We start from the raw sequence: 25,078 nt of genomic DNA on the forward strand, positions 1-25,078 counted from the left end.
TTCTCCATCTAGCCCCCATTTCATCACTTTTCTCTACATCTCGTTTCTCTCCATTTATTTTCACCCTAAACTGCACTGACCATGTGTTCTACAGCTCTTCTCTCCCTCTCCATCATTTCCATGGACTGCACATCTTCATTCTCTTTTGTCATAGTTTCTCTAGTGCCCATCCTCTAAACGGTCCCAGGTACATGAGGGGAATTGCCTTGTTGTAATTGCGGTGATGCTCTGATTTGGATGGTGTTTCTCCAAGCCCCAGCTGGATCTGACTGAGAAGCGAGAAGCTGGGCTCTTACATGCAGCCCCCTTTTTTTTCTTTTTTCCCTAATGAGCCTTTCCTTCTCGGCCACCCTAAAGTGTTTCAGCAGATCCCTGCACTGCCTTTGGGGCGAAATGGAAATGGGGGCTATGCCAGTTCACACTCAACCCGCAAACCCACCCACCCACCCACACACACACTCACACTCAAACAGACAGTCTGCTGAGAAGGCATTCTATGGAAGCATTGACGGCGTAGGCGGACTTCATTATCATCTTTATCATTACGATAAGTACTTGCAGCGCTGGCTAGGTGGTCTGATAGCGTGGTTCCCTTTTGGAAGTGTAAGAACTTCATCCAGCTGCCTGACCGCCACTCTGCACCGAGCCTGATTGCCGTGTCTCAGCTGACGGTCGCCCTGGGCGGGCACGTCAATTGGGTCGGCTCTGCCAAACACCCAGATAAAAAGCAGAGGATAACAGAAAGAAAGAAAGAACAGGAGGGGAGGTCCATAAATCCCCTTTGATGAGAGATGGGAAAACACTTGGGCAAGACACATTTGATTTTGTTATCCTTATTTATTATTTTCTATTATAACAACTCTTTATTGAGACAGGCAGTTGGTTGACCCAGAGGGGTCGACCACGATAAAAAGGTTACATCATTCAGACACGAGGTCAAACAGGTCACACACTCGCAGCCTCTTCGTTTTAAATAACTTAAAGTCCTCTATTAACATTCTAGTCCCTGATTTTGCACTGTAGGGAGTACTCTACTGGCTTCTGCTGCAGAAGGCCTGACAAACAAAACCTAAACGACCCATGATGGATATCAAAGAGGGTGAGGGTGGGTTGGGGGGCTGGAATGGGGGAGCCCTATATCCTGATCACCGTGGCGGTGGCAGGGTGGAGCTATACAGTAGGAGCTGCCATGTAGTGATGGGTGTAGTTGACGGAGAGAGAGAGAGAGAGAGAGAGAGAGAGAGAGAGAGAGAGAGAGAGAGAGAGAGAGAGAGAGAGAGAGAGAGAGAGAGAGAGAGGCTGTATGGACTCCAGGCTCAGGACATGGTGATCTGCATGGACTCCAGCATCTCCTCCACAGCCTTCATGGAGCACTTGTTCTCCTTGGTCCCACGGCCGGCCAGCTAAAGAGCACAAAGAGAAAACCAGGTAAAGGGGTGAAAAAAGTGCCATGTCCAGGTGCCAAAAATGGCTTACTCAGGGGTCAAATTTAAAACTGAACTCTGGAGAGGCAGCATGCATAAGGGAAGAAAGCACACACACCTACTAAAACCAAATACCAAAGGCCTTCTTTTGTAGATGAACAGTTATAGTCCATGAACCAGATGAGAAGTCTGTACCATATGAGGGTACTAAACAAACCTGTTTTATTTTTGATTGGCTACCCACAGACATGACAAAAATGCATGTTGGACTTTCCAAACTCACAACTGAATTCCTTTACGACAATTATCACATTTTGTAACACACCAAAAAGAAAGAAAAAAAAAAAGAAAAGAAAAAAAAAGGACACCAAAATTCTTTCTGGTTATGAAAAAAACCCAGTGCTTAAAAACATGACAGCTTCCCCTTCCTGGCTTATTACTCGCCCATGACTAAGGCAGCTGAGGACGTCCGAACCAACGGCTTAATTGACCTAATCAGAGCATAGGAGTCATCAGGTAGTTTTTTTCGCTTGATTGGCTTGCGCGAGTAGGCGTTGTTTTTAAAGAGGGAGGAAAATGTCCCTAATGAGTCACTCCCTCTCGGCCCCTGAAACTCCAGCAACTTCTCATCCAGTGCTCTCCTTTCCCCCACTCATTCTTCTCTCTCCTGGGGCAGGACGCCCCATCTGGTGTGACTCATCTCCACTGCCCCTCAGCATCCATCTCCTCAATTAAAACAGGATAGCCCCGCCAGGCCAATAAAAGGCAATCATTGTAGCCACGGAACACACACACACACACGCACACACTCCTATATCTCCAAAACAGAAAATCTTAATCTTCTATACATTTTATTTTTCGCCGATCTCCTTAAAAAAAAAAAAAAAAAAAAACTTCATGGTCTAAACCATTTAGCTGTCTGATGTCCAGGGAAGAGAAGAATAGGGAAGACAGGATAGGAGAAAGTAAGAAAAAGAGAAAAATAGAGAGAGAAAGGTTGGAAGCGGGTAAGAGGAGCACAGCAGCCCCAGAGCGAGCCATATTCCACTGAGTCATCAGCCTAAGACAGTGAAACAGCAGCAGAGAGAGTGCACAGAGTGCTACTTCCCAGGCAGGGGGTGAGCCTCATTGGAGACACCCAAACCCCCAAAAGCCACCTCATTCCATCCACCGAAGTAACCAACCACGAGTCCTGTTCTTAACGCTCCTGTTCTGGCCTTATGCCCCCTGGTCCCCTGGTTTGTTGGCTTTAGGGAGTCATTCATCTTCCATTCCACTATGAGTGTATGAAAGTGCAGTAGCCCATCATTTAAAAGCGTGCGCAGACCCCCACACACACACAATCACCTCTCCTGTTATGGGTCAGTTCAGGCAGGCCAAACACAATCACACATACACATTGTGTGCGTGTGTGTGTGTGTGTCTTACACTGTTGCTATGGATGTGTGTGTTTGTTTGTATGTGAGCTGGTCAGCGGTCGACTGGGTAATTGCGGTGTGAGTCACCCATAACCAGAGGTGGCAGACAGATTAGGGAACACACAAGAGCAGGGTCAAGAGAAACATCCGGAAATAAACAATTTTCCTCCCAGGACCGTGACAAAAGCCTGGGCCATGTAATTCAACATGATGCCCTACTACCACAACTGCTAGTTAAATACATTTTAACCACTTGCCAGTAACACCAACATTAACTAAAACCCAAAGAAGTCAGAGTCTTCAAGAACCACCAACACCACAGCATTCTTCTCCACTGTCTGGCCTGCTCTCACTGTGCAGGTTTTTCAGAGGGCCTCTCTTCCACTGCCTGCTACACAAGCCTCTTACTCCCAGTATTACTGTTACGTATTTGGATGACATGCTTATCCAGAGCGACTTACAGAGACCAATTACAGGGATGGTAGGGGGTTATATGCTCAGGGACCCAATGATCGTGGTGGAAGCTGGGAATCGAACCCATGACTTTCTGCCTTCTGCTTGGAAGTTTAGTTTCCTAACCACTACACCATCACCAAGTCCAAAGAGCTTCTGTTCCTCTGCTGCCTGCTCCACGAGCCTGCTCTTACTGCTGGGCTCCAGTTCCAGCTCTGCTTCACACTCCATTGAGCTTCCATAGGCCTGAGGGGTTATCTGATGAGCCCAGCAGAGCAGTGGGGAGGCTCCAGGTCTAACTGGGCCCAGCCTGCGGTGCTACACAAGACACCACATTTTCCAGGCAACCTTGTAATACAGACAGTAATAGTGTCACGGTGCAGAGAGCATTCAGGAAGAAAAAAAAAGAAAAAGGGATGGAAAAAAAAAAGTATTTCTTTTTTTTTTCCCCCCCTTTTTTGTTGTTGAAGAGTGCTCTGTTGTGTGCAACAATCCTTTGCTCTTGGCACATCCAGGGTGAGGCGTACAAGACGATGCGTCACTGCACATCAATGATTTGTCTTCATACTCACAGCTTCAACATACAAACTCCTATCTCAATCATACGTCGACAGAAATGACCCAATAAACTATGCTTGTGTACTTTTTTCCAAATGAAGGGGAGTGAGGAGGCGGAGATAAGCGATCAGACGAATGCGTGCGATGAGGAGCGAGTGGGGTTTTTAAAGTTCCTTGCCACGCACCTCGCAGCCGTGACCTCCAGATGACCAGTCATTGCTGCCGGGCCTCGACCACCTGCCTGCCTGTGCGTTAAGTGAAGGTATGATAAGCACCAGGTACGCCGAGTGTTCACCGCCGACACCGCCGCAAAGCCTTTAAAGTCGCCATCAATCAGCCAGCACCCACTCTGGAGTGACAGGCCCTTCACCTTCTCAAAGAGCAGCGAGGGGTCATTTCTCAAGGCGCTTGACAAGTTTCTGCAACTTCTGGGCCTCTGCAGTGCTGAGGTGCTGCATGCCGACCTGTTAAATCAGACACCCTCTGGGCTGGGGATGGCCGTCTACACACTGCACGTCTCGATCACAGAATCAGCCATTTCTGATCAAGTAAATAATGACTTAGAGCAGACAGACAGCAGTCTACTTGGTCATAGCAAGAGGCTAAATGTATGAATGCATCCTTACGTGTCCTTTTTGTGGGATGCTTTAACTGAGTTGATGCGGGAACTGATAGTGCTGTCACTCCCTGACTGTTCCATCAAGCGGGTACTTACGGAAAAGCAAGTGATCGCTGTTGTTCCACAAAAACATTCAGTGTTCTATTGCATCACTCATAGACAAGGATATTGTGCACAAGCAGCAGAGTCCAATACAGGCAGGAGTGTCTCCTTCCCCCCAAATTGTGTTTGTGTGTCCTGTCCATCAAAGTCTTGTCTCATATATCCACACTAATGGATAAGTAGGAGGACCCTACAAAAAAAAGCGCAGGGGGTCGGATTTATAGTCAACAAGTTCTAAGGTTGTCTTGATGCAGGACATAATTGTGGCTGTGTGGCTTTGTGAAGGATTACGAGCCTGGAGAGACAAGATAGAGGACCTGCTGCAACTCCACCATCAGTCTAATGGCTAGCCCGGTGAGATCACCCACAACAAGGACTGGGAAAGGACAGAGAGCAAAAACAGTGCTAGAGAGAGAGAGTTGGGTGCGTGTAGTGAGACTGCCCTAAATGCTTGGAGAGATTGCACTGACAGAGTGGGCCAAGCACTCAGGAGAGAGAGAAAGAGGATGAGAGAAACAGAGAGACAGAAGGAGAGACAGAGGAGGGAAGGAGGCTGAAATCTGTTCCCACCATGCGCTGTAGGACTGCTGTATGTATGTTTGTGTGTGTGCGTCTGTGTGAGTGCACCAGAGCAGATGAGTGTGTGCTTGATGGAGGAGGTGGAGAGCAGGGGGATTTTTTGATGCAATTCATCTGCTGACTAAGGACCCTCTTATTATGTGTTTAACTGTCAATGCTTAAATAAGCAGCGTCTATCGTTTAATGGCAGTTAGGATTTCTGTTAAACGTGCATTTATGCGCCCGTGTGTCATGGCAACGCCGTAAACCGTGTTTTCTCTCCGCGATACCATCTGACCAGCACCTCAGTTTTTCCCCTCCCTCCTCTCCACTAACAGTCTGTCTCCACCACCCTCATCCCTCTCCCTCACTCCTGGCCTCTTCCTACCTCTCCAGCCATCAGCGGTGTAGGAGCCACCGCATACTTTCCTCTCACCATCTCGTCCCGACGCCTCGAAAACACACACACACACACACACACACACATATATATATATATATATATATATATCTATATATATCTATGTATATACTTACACCAACGCACAAGGTGGTGATTCATGCGGGCGGAATCGATAGCTCTACTTTTACATGCAAACATAGAAAACAGCTGTGAAACACAAGGCCTGGCCCTGTGGGCTAAAGTCAACACATTAGCTGAAAATGTACCCAAGCGCGGCCCAAACACAGCCAGCAGCGCGGAATGAACACACAAACACACACACACACATACACACACGCACGCGTACAGACACAAACATCTTTATGCATCCTCATACTCATAAACAAGCACACACACACACCACTCACCACACATGCACACAGCCAAACACACCAAACCTTCAAAGAGGTTCCCTGTGACTGGGAGGGGGCGGGCAGGGGTATGACGGGCACTGGGGGACTCACCTGATAGGCTTTGTTGATTTGACTGGCGGCCCAGGCGGCGTATTTCACATTGTCCTTCTTGACCTTGGCGCTGACTTTCGGGCTGGCTGCAATATGACTGGCAGACTAGACCCAGAGAAAAACACGAGAGAGAGAGAACAAAAAAGCATGAGGAAGAGTGTACATATGATAGGATGAAAGAAAAGAGAGAGAGGAGAGAGAGAGGGAGGAAACAGAAGAAAGAGAACTACAGCGAGCGACCCAGAGGAAAACAGAGTTTCGCACATGAAAAAAAAAAAAAAAAAGTTAAGAATATGCGGTAAACCAGCAATAAAAGTGTCATCGAGACAAACACGAAACCGCATCGGTGTGGTCGTCATGGCAGAAACGGCATGGCAAAAAGATCGTCCCCCTACCCAAAACACCCCTCCCTCACCACACCACACCACGTCCACACTTGCCCAACACCAGTCCACGCAGCTGCGGCACGAGGAAAAAAGGTTTAACGGGGAGGGAAAATCTGAGCGCACTCGCCGGCGGAACGCAAAAACCCTTCCTCTTCACTTTCTCTCTCTCTCTGCCTCTTCAACTCCCTCCCATCCCTCTTTCCTTTCCCCTCTCCCTCTCCCTCTCCCTCTCTCTCACTCTTGCAAAGCCAGCATCTCTTAATGCTCCCAAATTGGTGTAACACCAGAGATAGCCGGTGATGACAGGCCTGGAGTGTGTCTGGGGAGCGGCGTGCCGCGGCCATGTGAATCATGCTCTCCGCCCGGCGGCTCCCCTAACCGCCCGCCTACCCGCACGCCCGCCTCGCAGCGCGCCCGCCCGCCTGCTCACCGCCTCCTCCTCCCCACGGCTCTGCCAACCGCAAATCCCCTCGTACTTGATGCAGTGTGTGTGTTTATGTGTCTAAGTGTGTGTCTGCGCTTGTGTAAGTTTGTGTTTGTGTGTGTGTGTGTGTGTGTGTGTGTGTGTGTGTGTGTGTGTGTATGTATGCGGTGTGTGCTTGCTTGCTTGTGTTTATGTGTGTGTGCGCACATACTTATATGTCTAAGTGTATTTCTGTGTGTGTGTGTGTGGCGTGCATGTGTGTGCGCATGTGTGTGTGTGTTTCTGTGTGTATATGTGATGTGTAGTGTTACCCTGCTACACATTCTGGTCCAGGCTCAGCTTTACCAGGCGTTCGCCCAGGAGGAGGCCAAGCAAGTGGGCAGCACATGAAAGCCTTAAGCCCCCCCCCCAGCCCCTACCTCCACCCCAACCCCCTACCACCACCGACAGATGGATGGACGGCATGCTGAAACCTGAAGTCAGAGCCAACAGAAGGGACCTCTTCTTAAACTCCAAAGTTGGAGAGAAAGGCAGAGAAAAAGGGGAAAGAGTGTGAGAGAGAGAGAGAAAGAGGGAGAAGAGTATGTTTCAGTATGTGGATTTCATGGCATACGGTTTGGGTTCTCCCCCCTATCCCTCTGGACCCACTCCTTTAATGGGAGACTGGCAGCGCCGCCTTTAACTGCCTCTTACTGCAGTGGAGGTTCAACAGCTGGTGCAGGAAGGTCCCCAGCGAGGGGGTGTCTGTGTGCAAATAACAGAGATGCCCTTTGGGCCAGCTGCTGCTCCCAGTGGGGAATACTTACAAGGCTTGAAGGAGGGTCTTGGAGGATAACCACCACTTTTCCCTTGGTTGTGGCATCAATGCCATGGCAAACTCAGGAGATCAAATCATGCCAAACTCAGAAGATCAAAACACTGACGGCCCTCTGGATCAAAGGTCCACTATGGGAGTCACTAACTAATCACAGTACTGGCTGTACAGATAGGTGTGTGTGTGTGGTGTGTGTGTGTGTGTGTGTGTGTAGGGGTGGTATACTGCGCACGCGTGTGTCTCACACACTGATGGAGCCTGTGTGCTGCCGTGCTCTCGCCGGCAACTGGGCCGTTTGTGTTCACATGTCAGGCCTCACTTACAAATGATGCATTGCCGTTAATAGACAACTTCCTGTTGAAATAAATACCAAGATGAAAGGAGTGTTCAGCGGAGGTGCAGCCTGGGGAACCATGGAAATGGTGGAAAGCCACCCCAGTACTGGACAGGGCCTCAGTTGCAGTGGCCAACAACTGCTCTCGGCTGCTTTAACAGCTCCTGGTTTATTTTACCTGGACCGTAAACACAGTCGAGAATGTAGCAGGGGAGAAATTAAAAAAAAAAAAAAGAGAAGGGCGTTTGGGGTTTAGGTTACAGAGAAAATACCAATGTTTCCTGGGACGTGGAGAGAGTGAGCAGGGGAGTGTGTGAAGGTCGGTGTGTGTATGTGCATGAGTTTGTGCGCATGTTAGACGTCAGTCTAGTGGAGACTACCCATCCTTCTCAGAAACATAAAATTTTTTTTTTTTTTAAAAATCACAATGTTCACTTTATCCACCTCAGGAAAACATGTGTAGGGCGCACAAACACACAGGTTGGCTGTTTGTTTTCCCATCCCCGACCCCGGGCCTGCACTGAGTGAGGCCCGACTCACCATGTAGAGGCCGAACAAGGCCCGCATGTTTCTGTTGTTCAGCTTCAGTGCCTGGGCAAAATACTTTCGGGCCAGCTCCAGGTTGTCCATGCCCCCCTGGGTGTACTTCACCTACAAGGTCACACCGTGGCAGAGAGGGAGAAGGGGGGGGGAAGGGACGCTGATTAACTTTGGGTCAAACTGGAACAATGTGCAATAACTACAAGGTTTTCTGTAAGACAAATACAAGACACGACATTGCATACAGGACAAGTGTGCCAATGAATTCATTCACAAGTCCCCCGAATTTGTTTTACAAGTTTGGTTTTACTGCAAACACTGTGGGAACGGTCATTTAGGCCCGAGAAAGAAAATGGCTCCCTTGAGGTTCTGTAAATTCAATTTGGCAAAGTCGTGACGTGGATACGCCTCAAGACACCACACATTTCCTACTGTGACCACAGTCAGAGAAGCGGCTAGTTCAACACCTACTCAGTCGCAAGTCATATTCGTGGCAAACGTCAAACCGTCAGCCCATACCTCGGCATACTGCTCACAGTACAAGTGGTTGTGCGGGTTGGTCATCATAAGCTCTTCCAGGCAGAAGGCAGCCTTTGCGTAACTAGAGGAAGAGAAAAAAAACACAGGAGAACAAAGGGCCGGTTTATGACACACTTTCACTCAAAAGGTTACAGCAAATGAATACCTACCATTGTGTGCAACCACTAGCACAATGTCAGTTCACAGGCACAGAACACAGAGTAAGAGTTCAGTTCAGTGGTATGGAGCACTTTTAGGGATGACTTCACAGATTAAGTCTTATCCTGGACTAAATTTGGCTTTGCGTTTAACACCCCGTCCAGGAAATCAGCCTTCGATATCCATAATTGAAAAAAGGAGGAGGAGGAGGAGGAGAAGAAGGAGGAAAAAGAAAAGGGCTGTGAAAATAAAAACGGCGCTCGACGTTAACGCAGACTTGTGGTGAAACCGCGGACGCAGCAGGCAGGTTGACATCATCCTGAGGCCGTCACCGACCCATTCCATCATTTCCTCGTTCCTGGTTGTTTGGAGGGAACAGGGCGGCGGGCCAGGGAAGTTGCTCTGAGTGTGAGATCTCCACCACATTTTGAGACGCACGGCATCAATCTGTCTGCCTGCCCCCACACTTTCTCCTGCTCCCTCGCCACTCTCTAAACCTCTCCCTGCCACGCGCTCTATCACTTTCTCTGTCTGTCTGAATTCGCAGTGCGAGCGTCGTTCCTGAGGTCACTGTGGAGTGCAGACGGGCGGGCAGCTGCTACGTGCCGTCTTCTCTGGATGAGATCACTGCCGCGACAGACTGCTGAGCTGTTCGCCTCTCACACTAATCTGCAGTCCGCGGTGCACTCACACACACACACACACACACACACACACACACACACACAGACACCATTCACTTTCCCCTTCAAGGCAAAAATGTCAAAGGAAAGGGCCCGCTTATGCCCACACAGAGCACACATATGCAAATGCACATAATACATAATGTATGGGGCATAGTATACAGTACATGGCATACATACATATACAGTTATCCCTTCAAGGTTCAGAGCCAAATATCACCTGTTTTGAATGCATTTTTGAATGAAAAATAACTGCCACATCACAAAAAAGCTTCTATACATGACTCAAGTGGTTCAGTACAGACAGAGATGAAATTGAGATTAAGCCAGTTTTCGTGCAGATCACGTTCAGTGGTACGTACATTATATCAGAAGAGGGTGCAAGGAAAGTCATTACTGTTCTTGTAAAAGAACAATTTGGGAATTTTACTGTGGGCTGCTAACATTAGAGCATTTTATCACTTCCCATCTAATATGGCATCAATGCTACTTTCACATATTAAAACCAGAAAGTTCTTGACTTCATATTTTGTGGGCGGTCATTTGATTATGCGGTTATGCCCTCTGGACAATATTCGTAATCACAGTAGTGATGGAAAAACACATTAATTTGTGCTTTCATTTGCCAAATTTTCACAAATGTGCTGAAGCACAGCAAAATATTTGGATGGGGGACCCACTATAATAATGGGAGTATACAAGATAAGTCATCGCGTGTACACACACACAACGCTACAGTTCCTACACACACACACACACACAGACAGACTAACTTTGGCCGTCTGTTCACTTTATCTGACCAAATATCCACTTGACGGAAAAACCATACACTGTGAACATTATACGCCCCACCCCCCCCCCGCCCCCAACTCCAATAGCACGCACGCACACACACACACACACACACGCACACACACAACCCAAGAATGATGGACAACATTTGAGACCCACTGACATGGAGTGGGGCCCTTTCACTCACCCTTTGGCTCCCACTAGCCTCTGTTCTGTTAGGAGCCCTAAACCGCAAGCCATGGAGGAGCACTTAAGGAATGGATAGAGGAGGTGGTGGTGGCGGTGGAGGGGAGCTAGAGAGCGAGAGCACCGAGAGTGCTTCGCCTGGCCCCTTCGCCGCCCCCACACGCCAGGCACCAAAGCCAGTGCGTGATCGCGCACACATCTGCATCCATAACGACGCTTCGCCACGTCCGCAAAAAGCAAGCGCCGTGGAGGTAGGGGGGGGGTGGGCACACGATTCCAGTGTGCTCGTTTGTGGACGCTAATCCTACGGCAATCTTATTGTTGGCAGGGCGAGGGAGAGACTGTCAGGGGGTGTTGGTGTGTTGGGGTGAGATGACGGAAGGGGGTGGGGGGCTAGACTCTGACGCAAATGGCGAGAGGGAACGGTGAAGTGATGGCAGCGGCGGCATTGCTGCCTCGCACGAGATGCAGAGGCTATCAGTCCACTTGAGCGCATTTGACACGCATCAAAAGCGGAAGGCAGCACAAGGCAGAGAGATGAGAGGAGGGGAGGGGGCAGAATGAATAAGAGGAAGAGGGAGAGGGAGAGGGAGAGAGAGAGAGAGACCGAAAGAAAGAAAGAGAGAAAAAGAGAGAGCGACCAGGCCATTCGGAAGGTTGACGGCTGCTTACAATTACCACTTCCTCTCCATAAAGACTTTCAGATGGTGGTGCTGCTGCCACCAGGGCCAGGCTGCAGTGGAGGAGAAGCAGACTCCTGCTGTATCACCACCACCACCATCAGCACCACCATCAACAGCAGTGGAGGAGAAGCAGACTCCTGCTGTATCACCACCACCACCATCAGCACCACCATCAACAGCAGTGGAGGAGAAGCAGACTCCCGCTGTACCACCACCACCACCATCGGGGGCAGCCGTGGCCTACTGGTTAGCACTTCTGACCTGTAACCGAAGGGTTGCCGGTTCGAACCCCACCAGTAGGCATGGCTGAAGTTCCCTTGAGCAAGGCACCTAACCCATCACTGCTCCCCGAGTGCTGCTGTTGATGCAGGCAGCTCATTGCGCCGGGATTAGTGTGTATGCTTCACCTCACTGTGTGTACACTGTGTGCTGTTTTTCACTAATTCACGGATTGGGATAAATGCAGAGACCAAATTTCCCTCACGGGATCAAAAGAGTATATATACTTATACTTATCAGCAGCAGCAGGAGCAGGCCAGGCCTCGCAACAAAAACAGCACCTCTACCTCACAGCAACAGAAAATTACCTGGGTCGGACTCGAACCGGAGTCCCCGTAGGCACTTGGGACCGATTGTGTTACGGATGCTGTGGACAGTTACGCCACATCACCCCGGGAATTGTGTCCTTTGGGCCTCATGGTACCACCACACAGCAAAGCCATCCAGCATAGCACCACCCTTATAACAATGTAGCCATACACAGAGAGCACAGCCTCAGAATGCAATATGTAAACCTCACAACAACAACAAGATAGCAAGCAACAGAGCTACAGATAGCATTGGAGAGAGTCAGAGTCGGAGTTAAAGCAATACAGATCCATAGCACACTGCTGATCAAATGGCCTCTTCCTTCACCTCCTCGGAGGTCACTACACCTCACTGTCCACATGTGACCCCATAGAGGATGTGCTCCATCTGTGTGTTTCTAGCCTGGGAGAGGGTTGAGGTCGGCCTCGCTTGTTTCCCCTGGAAAGACTGTTTTTCACTGGGTGGGGAGGACAGGGTGGCACTTTAACACCTTAACCCTGTGGGAATCTTCCAGAACTGCTACCCATTCTCACACACTCTCTCCCGAAGGGAAAAAGACGAGTGATAATTCCGAGGCGGTCCGGAAGAGTAGCACGAGGGCAAAGTGTTTGTGTGTGAGGGGGTGGGGGGACTAGAGGCTTACCCGCCTGCAGATAGGGGGGCCTGTCAGGGTGAATGGGGTGATATTGGTGGAGCCAGGCCTAAGTAGTCAGATAATCCGCTCACCCCTGGATTTCCTCCTGGGCACGGCAGCGACGGACAAAGCCACGGCACCCAGACCGTCAACAGAACATTATACATCCAATAAGATGGGCCCTTCTCGCCGTACTCACACATTCCTGCTGACCCCCGCACGCAACCAAGGAGACCGTGGGGTTCATTCATTCTCTCTCGTGCACAGACACACACACAAAAATCACATACGAAGGTATTTGCAATCCCCTCTCTCTCACACACACACAGATAAGATTTTTTTTGCACTTACGCATTTGGTTTTAGACAGAGTAACCAACAGAAACCAGCAGTAAGGTATCTAGGGGCTGGGGTGAAGGGGGAAGCATCCCCAAATGATTTTTTTAACAAACGTTCTGCTCCGGTGGACCACTATCCCGGCAACAGAGATATCAGCAGGGGACTGGAGGGGGTGATCAGGGGAGAGCTTCTTTTCATTCCTAAAACGTATGAGTGGAGACTTAAGAGAGCAAATCCTATTAAAACACACCATTCCGTGGGACAAAAGGGAGGGGGGGGGGGGGCTTGTTGCCGACCCCAAGCTGAGATAGGCATTTTGCCGGCCTTCCAAAGTGGTCCTCATAGAGAGACAGCCGAGTCAAGCAGCCATCCTACCCGACGGGCTCGCAGACATGGGAAAATATTACCTGAGAGGACACCAAGGGTTTAAAAACAAGCTGTCGGCACTTGTGTAATCACCTCTCAAGCTGCGAGAGTGAATGTGATGCGAGGGGAGAAGTGGGAGAGGACTTGGGATGATCACAAAAGCTCTTTCTACACTAAATAAACAAGGGTATACAGAGGATTGGAAAATAAAATTGCGGGCAAATATTAACAGTGCTGACGTCATCCTGTGGTTATTTTTTGTAATTGCAAATTTGGTGCTTCTGGTTTACATTCTGCTCCTTGCGTTACAATAAGTGTAGGCTAAGGTTACAGGTCTGCACCATGAAACCATAACATGAAATTATCTAACGGTGACAAATTAATATTGCTGAGTAATTGCAACATGGGCTAGGTTTAAATATTCATTTCTACAGTAACATTTCTACTGGCTAGTGGCTGACATGACTTCAGTCAATCTTTCCACGATGGACCCATCACCCATATTTAAGCTCTTCATCGCTACATACAGCTGAGCAAAGGTGTGCCATGTTTCACGGTCCTCTTTCCAGGACCATAAAGTGGTCAAGAAAGCAGTGAGGCCTAATCATCAGACTCCTAAAAAGCTTAGAACTGGACCATCATTCATTCTCCCACGGTGAATTGTTGGGTACTGTTAGCCTGGCTGTAAGGATGGCCAGAGGCATCACTGATTAACGTCTCAGGTGAAGTTGTAAGTGAAGCTGTTTAATATTAAAGGCCATTTACTCATGCTCATTGATGTAGAGTTCCGACAGCTCATGCCACGCTTCCTGGTCTCCAACAAACCTGGAAAACAGGAGAGAAAGAAAGAGAGGGTGAGAGAAAGGCAGAGAGAGAGAGAGAGAGAGAGAGAGAGAGAGAGAGAGAGAGAGAGAGAGAGAGAGAGAGAGAGAGCACTTAAGACACTCAGACAAACAGGCCCTAACAATAGAGGGAAGTTACGCAGAGGGACCGGGTCGAGGGCACCCAAAGTGAATGCAAAACCCCTTTTAATTAAAAAATGGACAAGAGACAGGACAAGGGTTATGGAAGGGGGAACACTCTCTCTCTCTGTCGGTCTTTGTGTGTGTGTGTGTGTGTGTGTGTGTGTGGGGGGGGGGGTCTCTATGGAGGTGTGTGTGTGGGGGTGTGTGTGGGTCTCCAAATCCTCTTGTAAAACACTCACTGCTCCAAATACTCGTTGAGCTCGCGGATGGCCTCGGCCGTCTTCCCCTGGGCTTTCAGGATGGAGATCTTGCGTTTCCTGGCCGCCTGTGGAAGCACAGAGGAGTTGAGACGGATTAGCGGGATTAGCAGCCTCACGTCTCAAGTGTTTGTCACAACAGAGAGAAAAAGAAAGGAGAGGGGAGCGATGAGAGAGAGAGAGAGAGAGAGAGAGAGAGAGAAAGGGGTGTGTGTGGTGTGGTGGTGGTGTGTGTTGCAAGGGTGTGGGAGAGACAGAGAAAGGGAGGAAGGGCTTTGTGTGAGCGATATTACTATTTCAAGTTGTTCTGGGGTAGGTGGTGCGTGTGTGTGTGTGGTGGGGGGGTTGCTGGACTCTGGGCAGGTTTGAAGAGGTGCAAAACAGGGGGGCTTATCCTTTAAACACACACACTCTGCTCCCCCTGCTCACTGTGTCTCCTAAAGGTTCCTAAGGGGCAGTAAATCCTCACGCTGGACCACTGCCCGCCTCACCAGGTTTCTCACCAGACAGACAAACACACACACACACACACACAGTGGGACACTCCCTCCATGGCTCTGACCACACAGCATGAAAAGGTCAGAGAGGAGTAAAATCGTACAATTAAATTTGAATTCTTTCCATGTAAGTTCTAAAAAAAGAACAGTTCATGATTAATAAAACAATCAAGTTGTGCTTAACATGCAATTCATAGCAACAAAAACGAAGGGGGGGAAAAAAAACACTAAAAACCAGGTCTCCGGCTCTCTCTGTCTTGCGTAACACGCATAGTTCGGTCATGTGACAGACCCAGACCCCCTGCCCCCCTATTCCAAAAACTCATATCATCACACATACATGTATCACAGATTTGACAAGTTTGCACCTCTGGCAATGACATAAATAACCTCAAACGAACAGTGTGTTATTACTGATAACGGCACATGCATGAAAAACGACGCATGGCTTTGATCATGGTGTACTGACGAGAGGCGTGAGCCGCGTATGTCTGAATATGGGCTCTTACTGGTCTCTGAATGTGCTGCTGGCGCAGGAATGAAAGATGACAGTTTATGAGAGGCCACAGACAAGTGAGTGAGAGCACGGGCTTGCAGGCACGCTTCCCCGAGGAGATAGGTCTAAGTGGTGAGTCACAGAGAGAAAGAGAGACGTCGAGAGGACGAAAGAGAAGGGGAAAAAAGAAAGTGCGGCCGGCGCATCCTCTCCCGTTTTCCCTTGCCCAATGGGTTCACCCGAGCTCAGCTGTAATGCTCTGGGCACAGGCTCTGTATAGAGGTCCGGCCAACTACTGCCTAAAAAATGGCCATCTTGTTCTGCATGGGTCTTGTTTGATGTAGAAGTGACCTTAAGGCGGATTAGATACTCATCAATCTGAATCAGCAGGCATTACGATGGCCACTCTGACGCGGACTTTTTCCAGGAGTGTGGGAAGAGTAGGCAGGGGAGAGTGGGCACCCGACTGCCACAGATGTTATTTCTGCCACTGGCATTTGGTTAGAATGGGCCTCGCTCTCCCTCAATCACACAAACAAACAGAGTTGTTGGTAGAATGGGTCTCGCTCTCTCCAATCACACACACACACACACACACACACAAAATTGTTGGTAGAATGGGTCTCACTCTCTCCCTCAATCACAATCACACACAGACACACTATAGCCCTACTGCTCCTCTCCTCTCCTTATACATAATTTATCTACCCACTTATTTCGTCTCTTTTCCTCCGACACCCTGCCTCCCAATGTCCCTCCCTTTCTTTTTATTTATTGCCATCCCTTGTTTCTCTCTCACTCCGAGAGCCGACCCTAACAACAGCTGGCTATGAGTCACGTCTGAAGCCCTAAAATTGGACTCTTCTGACACAATCACTCCAGATCCATCATGTTGGGCACAAGGTGCAGCCCTGTTTTGCTCAGTCAACTCATCAATGCATCACAATGTCAACAGCCTTGACAAATCATTCTATTTTTGCATGCCACGTAATTGCCAACATATGTTTAACAGGATAAAAAGGAACCTTCAAAGCTAGTCCAAAAACTCACTCAACGCACAATTACTTAACTAATTTCAACCGAAATGAGCCCTTTCTTGAGGAGTCACTTGTCTGAAAAGCAAGAAAAAGAAAAAAAAAAAAAAAAAAACGTGACAAGCTAATCAGATGTTCTGTCCTGTTGTACAGGTGTAACAAAGACACACAACCAATCATCATAGAACCTATCATAACCAATTTTGTTGCATAAGACTAACTAGCCTTTAAGCTGAACACCGAACTTAAGATTCAACCAAACATTTCCGTAAGCATTAACACAATCTTGAGATTCCCCACAAAGGCCATGGTTAGTTCTACAGTGGAGATCGGCCTACTGTATTTTATTTGATACACATGCTCCATGACCTAAGCTGTCAGTATACAGCGCCACAAGTGTATTGCTTTATGTACATTTTGGAAGTTATGTAGTGCCTTTACGTTTTCAGTAAGACTGCAGTTGCACCACCATGTGGCCACATTATAAAATTTGGATTACGCCATATATTTTTTGAAGCATTTTTCAATAATAACAATGGGATAACCCAACTCGACTGTGCAGAACTACAGCCAGACACAACAAACACATACATTCACAAACAATGCCAAGGGTGCAGAAGAACTGCTCAGCTTGGTGGGTAGACTACACAACCACATGGTCACACACAGGAGCGGTCATTCGATGCAAGCAAAGTAAGCACTACATCTGCCTGTCTGCATCCATCTTTCTCTCGTACACACACATACCTTCTCACATTCACTATCCATTCCAAAACTAGGGCACGCTGCCCACAGTCTAGACGGTCACATACTCGATACGGTGTTAGTTTAAGCGGTGTTGGAGGCCTGTCTATCTGTCTGTTTACCTTGCTTTCATGTCTACTCCTTCTCAAGGCTGTCCAGCAGCGCAGCAGGGAGGACATCACTCCAGCCTCTGTCTGAGGTTGGCCATTACATAAGTGCTGCTCAGCAGGTGTGCAACACTATATCAATGGGTACTAGTGATCATGAATAACACTTAAAAATGGACTAGGTTTCTCTGGCCTGAACAGTGAAGCGGGTGGGGAAACCAGGCTATGGAAGAGAGGTTAAGCCAAACAGTGGGCGAATGACTCCGTTCCAAAGGTATGCGAGTAAAATGGCAATTAATTATATCTAATTTGTCACTTGGGGGCCAAGGTGACTTGGGAATGTCGGCGCGCAGGAATTTGCATTTAAAATGGCTTCGTGTGCGTTGGTCGGTTGGTTGAGTATTCGTCACGACTTGAAGAGTGATAAAGGGTGGTTTTCAGAGAAATCCTTGCAAGTACTTCTCACACCAATACTAAATGTATTGAATGTCCTGGGACACATCTTCACTCCCTTCCCTTCCATGCAATCATAAAACACAGATCTCCTGTAAAGATTACACCAGGGAAATCTCAGGTGCTTTCCCTCATGGTGGGTACGGAGGCCTTTTGTGAGATTTTAGAATTTATATGCGCTTCATGCTAAATTTCTAACATGTGGGCACGTCCCTACCTCCCTCCCTGTTGCTGATAGCGAGTCAACAAGACCAAAAACACACCGTCTCCATCTGGATCTTGCACTTGCCCTCTTTCTTCTTCTCTGCTCCTCCTCCCTCGCTTGCTCTCGCCTTCATACTCACAAGAACCACCTGGGACTTGCTGGAACATATGGAAGTTTGTAGCCCGGCGAGTCACACGGCACTTTATTAAAACAGGCAGCGTTTACAAAACCGCCTCGCTCCTTCTCGCTCTCCATCTCTCTTCTTCTTTTCTCACTGGAGGAATGATGGAGTGGGACCTGGCAGAGCGGTTAATCCCGCTGTTGTCATGATTCTTTTTTAATTAGCGTTCTTCAGCTGCAGCGTGCACAGTGAGGACCCAAGGGCTCCCGTTTAGAGCAGATTACACAGGACACCTCGCTCTCGCACAGCGAGGCGGAGCGGTTGGCGGGTGGGCTGGTTGTGTGTGTGTGTGTGAGAGTGTGTGTTGTGACTGGGGGGGGGCACCACCATCACTCTACTCCATAAAAAGAAAAGCAGAAAAAGGACCAACACATTCATGTCACCCCTGCATGAGCTTTTGTTTTCCTGACATCGGATAAGAACGCATCACGGAAAAGAACACATTAACCTCACTCCTTCTGCTGACGTAAAGACCCCCTGAGAGTTGTTAAAATGGCACCACCAAGTTTACGCTCGCAGCACCACTTTGATAAGTCTACCGCGTGTTCCTTCTTTGGTGCACAGAGCGGATCCGAACGCTGAAATACGTCAGGGAGTTGCTGTAAACGACAGCTTTATGCATGGTGCGAAAATAACACTGCCTGCGCTTACATCAGGGGCTTTGCTGCAGTGACCGCCCTCAAATCAGCACTACTGCAAAGCACGGCCATCGAAACCACTTTTGATATAATTATGTGGATGAGTCGGAGCAGCCAGCGGTGAGCTTGAGCCAGATCCAGCACGGGGGTTCGCATCAGTGGTGTGACTGTGCTTTTTTTGACCTTTGTAAATTGCTATCTTGTCCCTCTCTCCCGCTCTCTCTCACACACACACACACAAACACGCACAATTATCACAGGCAGCTTACCCTAGGTCAACCTCAGAAAGATTCCCGGCGACCTCAATTGCTTTCCCCAAAAAACAGTGTGTTTATTCAGCCCAGTTACCACTCAAAATGAGTGGCTTGGAATTTGAAGTGTTGACCAAAAAACCATATGTGTCATTTGGGTTTTAAATAAATAACTCATTAAAGGAACACCTCTGTATAGGCAAGTTAGTCCATGTGTGAGACAATAACTGACACTATATTAACCTGCCGCGATAAAAATGCTTTGAAAGCAAATAGATCGCTAGCGGAGGAAAAAATAAAAAATAAAATGTATTTACGCAAGCAATTGTGAATTTTGCCAGATCATTGCTGTAGGTATTGGAACATAAACTATGGAAGGGGGCTAAGAGTTCGAACATTTTTTGGACACCGCCATGGCAGAGAAACCTTGAACAATTTTTTGTTGATTCAACAATTCTGGTTAATGGGTACCACATCTATTCCACAGCCTGTAATTACAACAGCTCAGTTTCCAATCTGAGTGCGGGATGCTGGGATGCCTCACAAGTCCTCACAGTAGTGGCCAATTTTCCGCCATCTTTTTTCTGCTCTCTCTCTCTCTCTCTCCCCCTCTTACATAGTCTCTCTCGGTCATTCTCTACTTGTCCACACCTATGTTCTTCTCAACATAGCAAAGGGGAAAAAAACACACACACAGACTCACACACACACACACACACACACACCGAGTGATGAGATAAGCCCCACTTCACACAGATTTGCGCACACCCACGCGTGTGCACTCCCATTTCTCCACTCACAGACAGGTGACCTAGATGATGTCAGCCTCTCGCTTCCCTCCCACTCCACCCTCTCCCCCTGTCCAACCACGGAACTTTGGCTGGTGGGAAGAAAAGCCCAATCTGGCCCACAACATGCCACTGTAGGCAGTTTGTTCCGTTCCCAATCCACACCCCCAGGTTTATTTCAAAGGGGGGTGAAGGGGTGAAGAAGGGATCTGATGGGTCTTGATGGGGCGGCTGCCGGTGTTTGGAGGGGAGGAAATGGACCCATCCCACAGGAGGGCATCCTTGACAGCTGGGGCCTGGGCCGGGTTCTGCCTGGGTGGTGCCAGCAGGCCGGCCGACCGTGAGAGCACCCGGTTCCCACGAGAGGGCGATTCTGCTGGGACATCCACCCGCATCACAGTGCTCGCACTCTTGGTTGTTCTTTCACGTTCACCTTGTGCTTGGCCTGTCTCTCAGGCACTAGCTGTCTCATTTTGGCTGAATGGCTTAAATATGAATGTCCATCTGATAAAGAAGGGATACGTTTAATGGTGGCAAAATAATGAATCTGATGATATATTACTAGATTGTGTTGGTCCAACACCTTTCATCAGGTATTTTCCAATAAGCTTCCCCTAAATTGGACATCTTCATAGTATGGGAAAGTAAGGGGGAAAAAACCCAAAACCATAATAATTTTCTTCAGCTATTTAAGTAATTCAGCTAAATGAATAGGCAACATTTCCTAGATTCCATTTGAATTCCGTTTTCTCATCTACCTGTTTCCAGCACAGACAGGGCAATATAATTACCAGATATTCCTTGCTATAGAGGGAGGGAGCATAACTACAGTGTTGATTTGATAGTATCTGTTTGTTTCTGCTTGCTATCCTAAGCACCCCACCCCCCATGTTTATACAGTGTTTAATGTGCTTGCAATTTAAATAGGGCCGGGGGAATAGGGAGGGTGCCCTGGCAAAGTAACACCAAAAACAAACAGAACAGCACTAGCTCCTCTGTCTCCCTTTTTTAACCGAGTAAGACTGATGGGACTGCCTGGGTCCAATAGCAACAGATAGTCAAATAAATACGGAGGGTAATGATAAAATGAATGTGTTAGCAGACAGAGGATGGGGTGCCTCTCTGCTGCTGCAAGTGAAACAGATGATGGACAGAGAAAGAGGAGAACGAGAAAAGGTGGGGGGCAGAGAGAGAGAGAGCGCAAGAGAGAGAGAGAGAGAGAAAAAAAAAAAAAAAGAGTTGACTGCATCAGTGCAAACGACCGTTTATTGACTTTGTCAGCAAAGCCTCCCATTTGTTTGAAAGAGACAGTCGGCGAGGTGCACAACGCTCACATGGTGTCCACAGAACAAATGTCTATGCTTCGTCGGTCGCACTTTGCCAGCCCCCGAGAAAATGTTTAATAAATCTAAGCAAGTCCATGTGTTACAGCCATGTTGTGCGTCTTCAGGGCCAGCGCAAGCCAAAACAAATAAGGTCATGCTTTCTTTTTGAAAAGCCTCCTTTAAAACATTTATTTTTTTCTTGCATGGCCACATGTCCTGATGGAAACAATTAACAGCAGGTACAATGTGTTTCAGGGTGAGTGTGGGGAGGGAGTGTGGGGGCAGCAGCAGGGGCAGTGGTGGTGGTGGTGGTGGTGGAGGCTTTGGCAAAACACCGTGGCCTGGACGTGGTGTTGCAAAACGTCAGCCTGAAATCTGATATAAATTTGGGGGTAAATGCGACCGGATTGAGAGCACACAAACAGAGAACATGCTTTCCAGCAGTATTGAGGGCCTAGAGCGGAGGCTTACTCACTGATGCATAGGCAAGTCGCAAACACTTAACAGTGACAAAAAGGTTGCCAAATTTAAAAAGACTATCAACACCTGATGTCCCACAAGATTCTAGTCCAAGGACACAGACCGGAATTGGAGAAGGAAAATCTCAGGTCCAACGAACCAGAGGAGGAGAAGCAGAGGTGGTGTTAGGGTGGGCAACGACGTAAATCTCAAATTCTTCAAAGACACAGCATTTATTTTTACCCGGGTTTCCCGCGACACATCTGATACTATGGAGAGTGATAAATCACTGGGCTTTTCGGGTTCCCCCGAAACACTTGTCAGTGGTGTGGGCGAGTGCCTGATCAGCACTGTGGTTGAGGTCATCCAAAGGGGAGGCAGAGTTTAACCAAACAAATGCACGCCACTGATACCGAAAGCTCTTCAGCACATTTTAACGACTCTTAAAAAAATAATGGCGCGACCACAACCCCAAAGTAAAAAAATAAATAAAAAAAGTAATAAAAATAATACGTTTTATTTCTGGCTTACCGTATTGGTCGGATCATCTTGTAGTATTGAATCGTACAGCTTGTTGGCGTCATCGTACCTTGAAACACACACACACACACAGAGAGAGAGAGAGAGAGAGAGAAAGAGAGAGAAAGAGAGAAAGGAAAAGGAATGTTTTTAAAAAGGACTGCTTTCTTTCCCCCCCTTTCTTTCTTTAAACAAAAAGCAGATCACTATCTCACTGGTCATGGGAAATTAGGTGGTGCGCAAATCACACAAGAGTTCACGGCAATCAAGCTCTTGTATACAGGACTGGCTGTCTCTATGGCTACGGCAGAGGACTTGTAAAAATCAGCGGCGATCCAGAGAAGGGAGGAAATAAACAGTCATTACTGGAGCTCCGCTGGGATGGCCAGCGCTGGGAGATGCTTCTGCAGCCTCTCAAAAGTCGTCCGCCCGAGGAGTGCCACAAACGCGGCACGGCACAGCACAGCGCCCCACTGATTGGCTTTACTGTATATGCAATGATTACACCCCTTTCGCTTTGATTCACCTTTTTAAACAAATCAGACTGTGTTTGCCTCCACAGATTTGTGCTACTTTTCAAGTTCAGCATCACAAAGGCACAGTTAGATAAAACATGACCATAATGGAAAGGGTGGAGGATGAAAGGGGAAAATAAAGAAAAATCACTATGACTGCGCCTATAAATTGCGTAAACATTTTCAACTAAACTGCAATTTGTTTTTGAGGTGGGGTGGGGGGGCATGGGATTGAGGCGTAATGAAAAAGGGAAATTGTAGAGGAAATCCCAGTGATTGCGCTTGAAAAGAAAAGTTATGAACTGTAAAAAATGAAATCACGCAGCAAATTCAGACCGAGGAGAAGTGGAGTAGCTAAGGGCTGTTTGCTTGTCAGATTAAATAAGTGGAGACGGCCGAGTGCATCCACTCTCTCTCTTATAATTTCCCCCATGGGCCCCATGACCAGCCGGCATCGTTGTCTATGCAGACAGCCAGCGGCATGCTTTAAGTGTGTGATCAAAACCTGTGTTGCTTGTTTCTTTAAGCATTTTTTTAAACCCCACAACCTTGCAACAGAAGCCACTCTGGTTCCCATTACAACACAGCAGCCCCATTTCCACTGCACCACCCCTTCCCCTCTGATCCACTTTATTACTCCACTATATAGTGGTGGTGGAGTGGGTGGGTGGAGTGGGATAGGGAGGGGACCACTCAGATGGCATCAAGCAGTCACTCTCAAGTCACTTTGATTGGCTTTATTTATGTTGAGACTTTCTGGGGTTGGCAGGGCTGTCTCTAAATGTGTGCAAGTGTGACAAAGTGCACACACGTGTGTGTGTGGATGTGTGTGTGCGTGCGTATGCATGTATGTGTGTGGTAGGCAGGGGGGCAGGGGGCTTCACTTAAATGGGACCTCCGTCTGATGCCAATTACTGCAGAATTTGCGAGTTTATTTAATCTGACTGTGCAGGGACAATCATGCTCAATTATCACATACAGCCCGCACGACTGATAGGCAAGTCAAAGACAAACAAACACATGAGCCTTATGTGTTTTATTTGCCTAAAATGAGAGGGTAACGTGTGTGTGTGTGTGTGTGTGTGTGATTTAACTGGGAGGGCAAATGGAAAAGGAAAAAAAAAAAAACACTGAAACAACCAATCTAAAGCTGACCCTGGGCTGTGCTGCGACTGTTTTCACAGGTCTCCCAGACAGTCACTCTCAGCAGGAGACAAAAACAGACCCAGCAGAAAGGAGACACACAAAGAGGGTGAAGGGGGGGGGGGGGTTAGAGAGAAAGAAAACAGGACCCCTAGAATACTAGTGGGAGCAACCACTTCCTTCCTTCCTGGGAATTCCTCACTCGAGGGGAGAGAAAAAAAATAAAAACAGCCACAGGACGACTAAGCACACTACTCCCTCTTGCCGTTTTCTGCCAACAGGACGGTGGTTTACAGGATAAACAAGCCCCCCCAACCCCCCAAATTCCCACCTCGTCTGCCACTGGTGATCTGCTTACAGGCCTCTTATGCAGCCCCTCCACAGCACACCATCGAGACATTCATTCACACACACACCAAAATCCCAAAACACTGCTCCAAGGTCCTGCTGCTAAGTTGGTACCATAAATGGCCCTCTTACCTTTCCAAAGCCTCAAGCCGCATGCCCGCTAATCGCTTCACTCTGTGGCTATCTGGAAACTGCCTCTTCAGTTCCTGTAGACAACTCTGCAAGTAACAAGGGAGGGGAAGGGAAGGAGAGAGGGAGGCGGTAGGTGAGGTGGACGAAAGTTGGAGAAATACCCGCAGTGACGACAGCCATGTAATACATGAGCAATATAAACACACACACAAGCGGGAAAATGTGAATGGTCACCAAAACAACAACAATAACAACAACAACAACCACTACACTATTTGGTAGTCAGGGTGTGAAAGTGTGGAAATGGAATCCCCCTTTCTCTCCTCTTAGGTCGCAAAGGAACTCCATTACACACACTGGTGATAACAAGGCACTTGTGGCTTCGAGTCAGCCCTGTTTGTCTTTTGCGGGAGCGTCGGGAAGCTCCGCAACATTAACAGTGATATTCCCAAACACAGAGCTAGCAGAAATTTTACTGTATTACATCATCTCCTTTTCCATTTCTTACCGGTCAGCGCCAATGTTTTCTCACCCCCT

At 48.1% G+C, this 25,078-nt stretch overlaps 1 protein-coding gene across 2 annotated transcripts in view; it reads right to left on the bottom strand.

Annotated features, from left to right (window-relative positions):
* Positions 1 to 817: 817 nt before the first annotated feature.
* Positions 818 to 25,078, bottom strand: part of emc2 (ER membrane protein complex subunit 2) — a 32,962-nt gene continuing 8,701 nt past the window's right edge. For both annotated transcript variants that reach the window (XM_048260021.1, XM_048260022.1), the window contains exons 4-11: positions 24,542 to 24,627; positions 22,416 to 22,473; positions 14,689 to 14,774; positions 14,250 to 14,309; positions 9,056 to 9,137; positions 8,537 to 8,647; positions 6,039 to 6,143; positions 818 to 1,403 (exon numbers count right to left, since the gene is read on the bottom strand). In XM_048260021.1, the coding sequence (XP_048115978.1) occupies positions 1,317 to 1,403; positions 6,039 to 6,143; positions 8,537 to 8,647; positions 9,056 to 9,137; positions 14,250 to 14,309; positions 14,689 to 14,774; positions 22,416 to 22,473; positions 24,542 to 24,627 (675 nt within the window). In that variant the 3' untranslated portion in view covers positions 818 to 1,316. The remainder of the gene's footprint in view (positions 1,404 to 6,038; positions 6,144 to 8,536; positions 8,648 to 9,055; positions 9,138 to 14,249; positions 14,310 to 14,688; positions 14,775 to 22,415; positions 22,474 to 24,541; positions 24,628 to 25,078) is intronic.

The sequence above is a fragment of the Alosa alosa genome, chromosome 13, assembly GCF_017589495.1.
Source record: "Alosa alosa isolate M-15738 ecotype Scorff River chromosome 13, AALO_Geno_1.1, whole genome shotgun sequence".
Lineage (NCBI taxonomy): Eukaryota > Metazoa > Chordata > Actinopteri > Clupeiformes > Clupeidae > Alosa > Alosa alosa.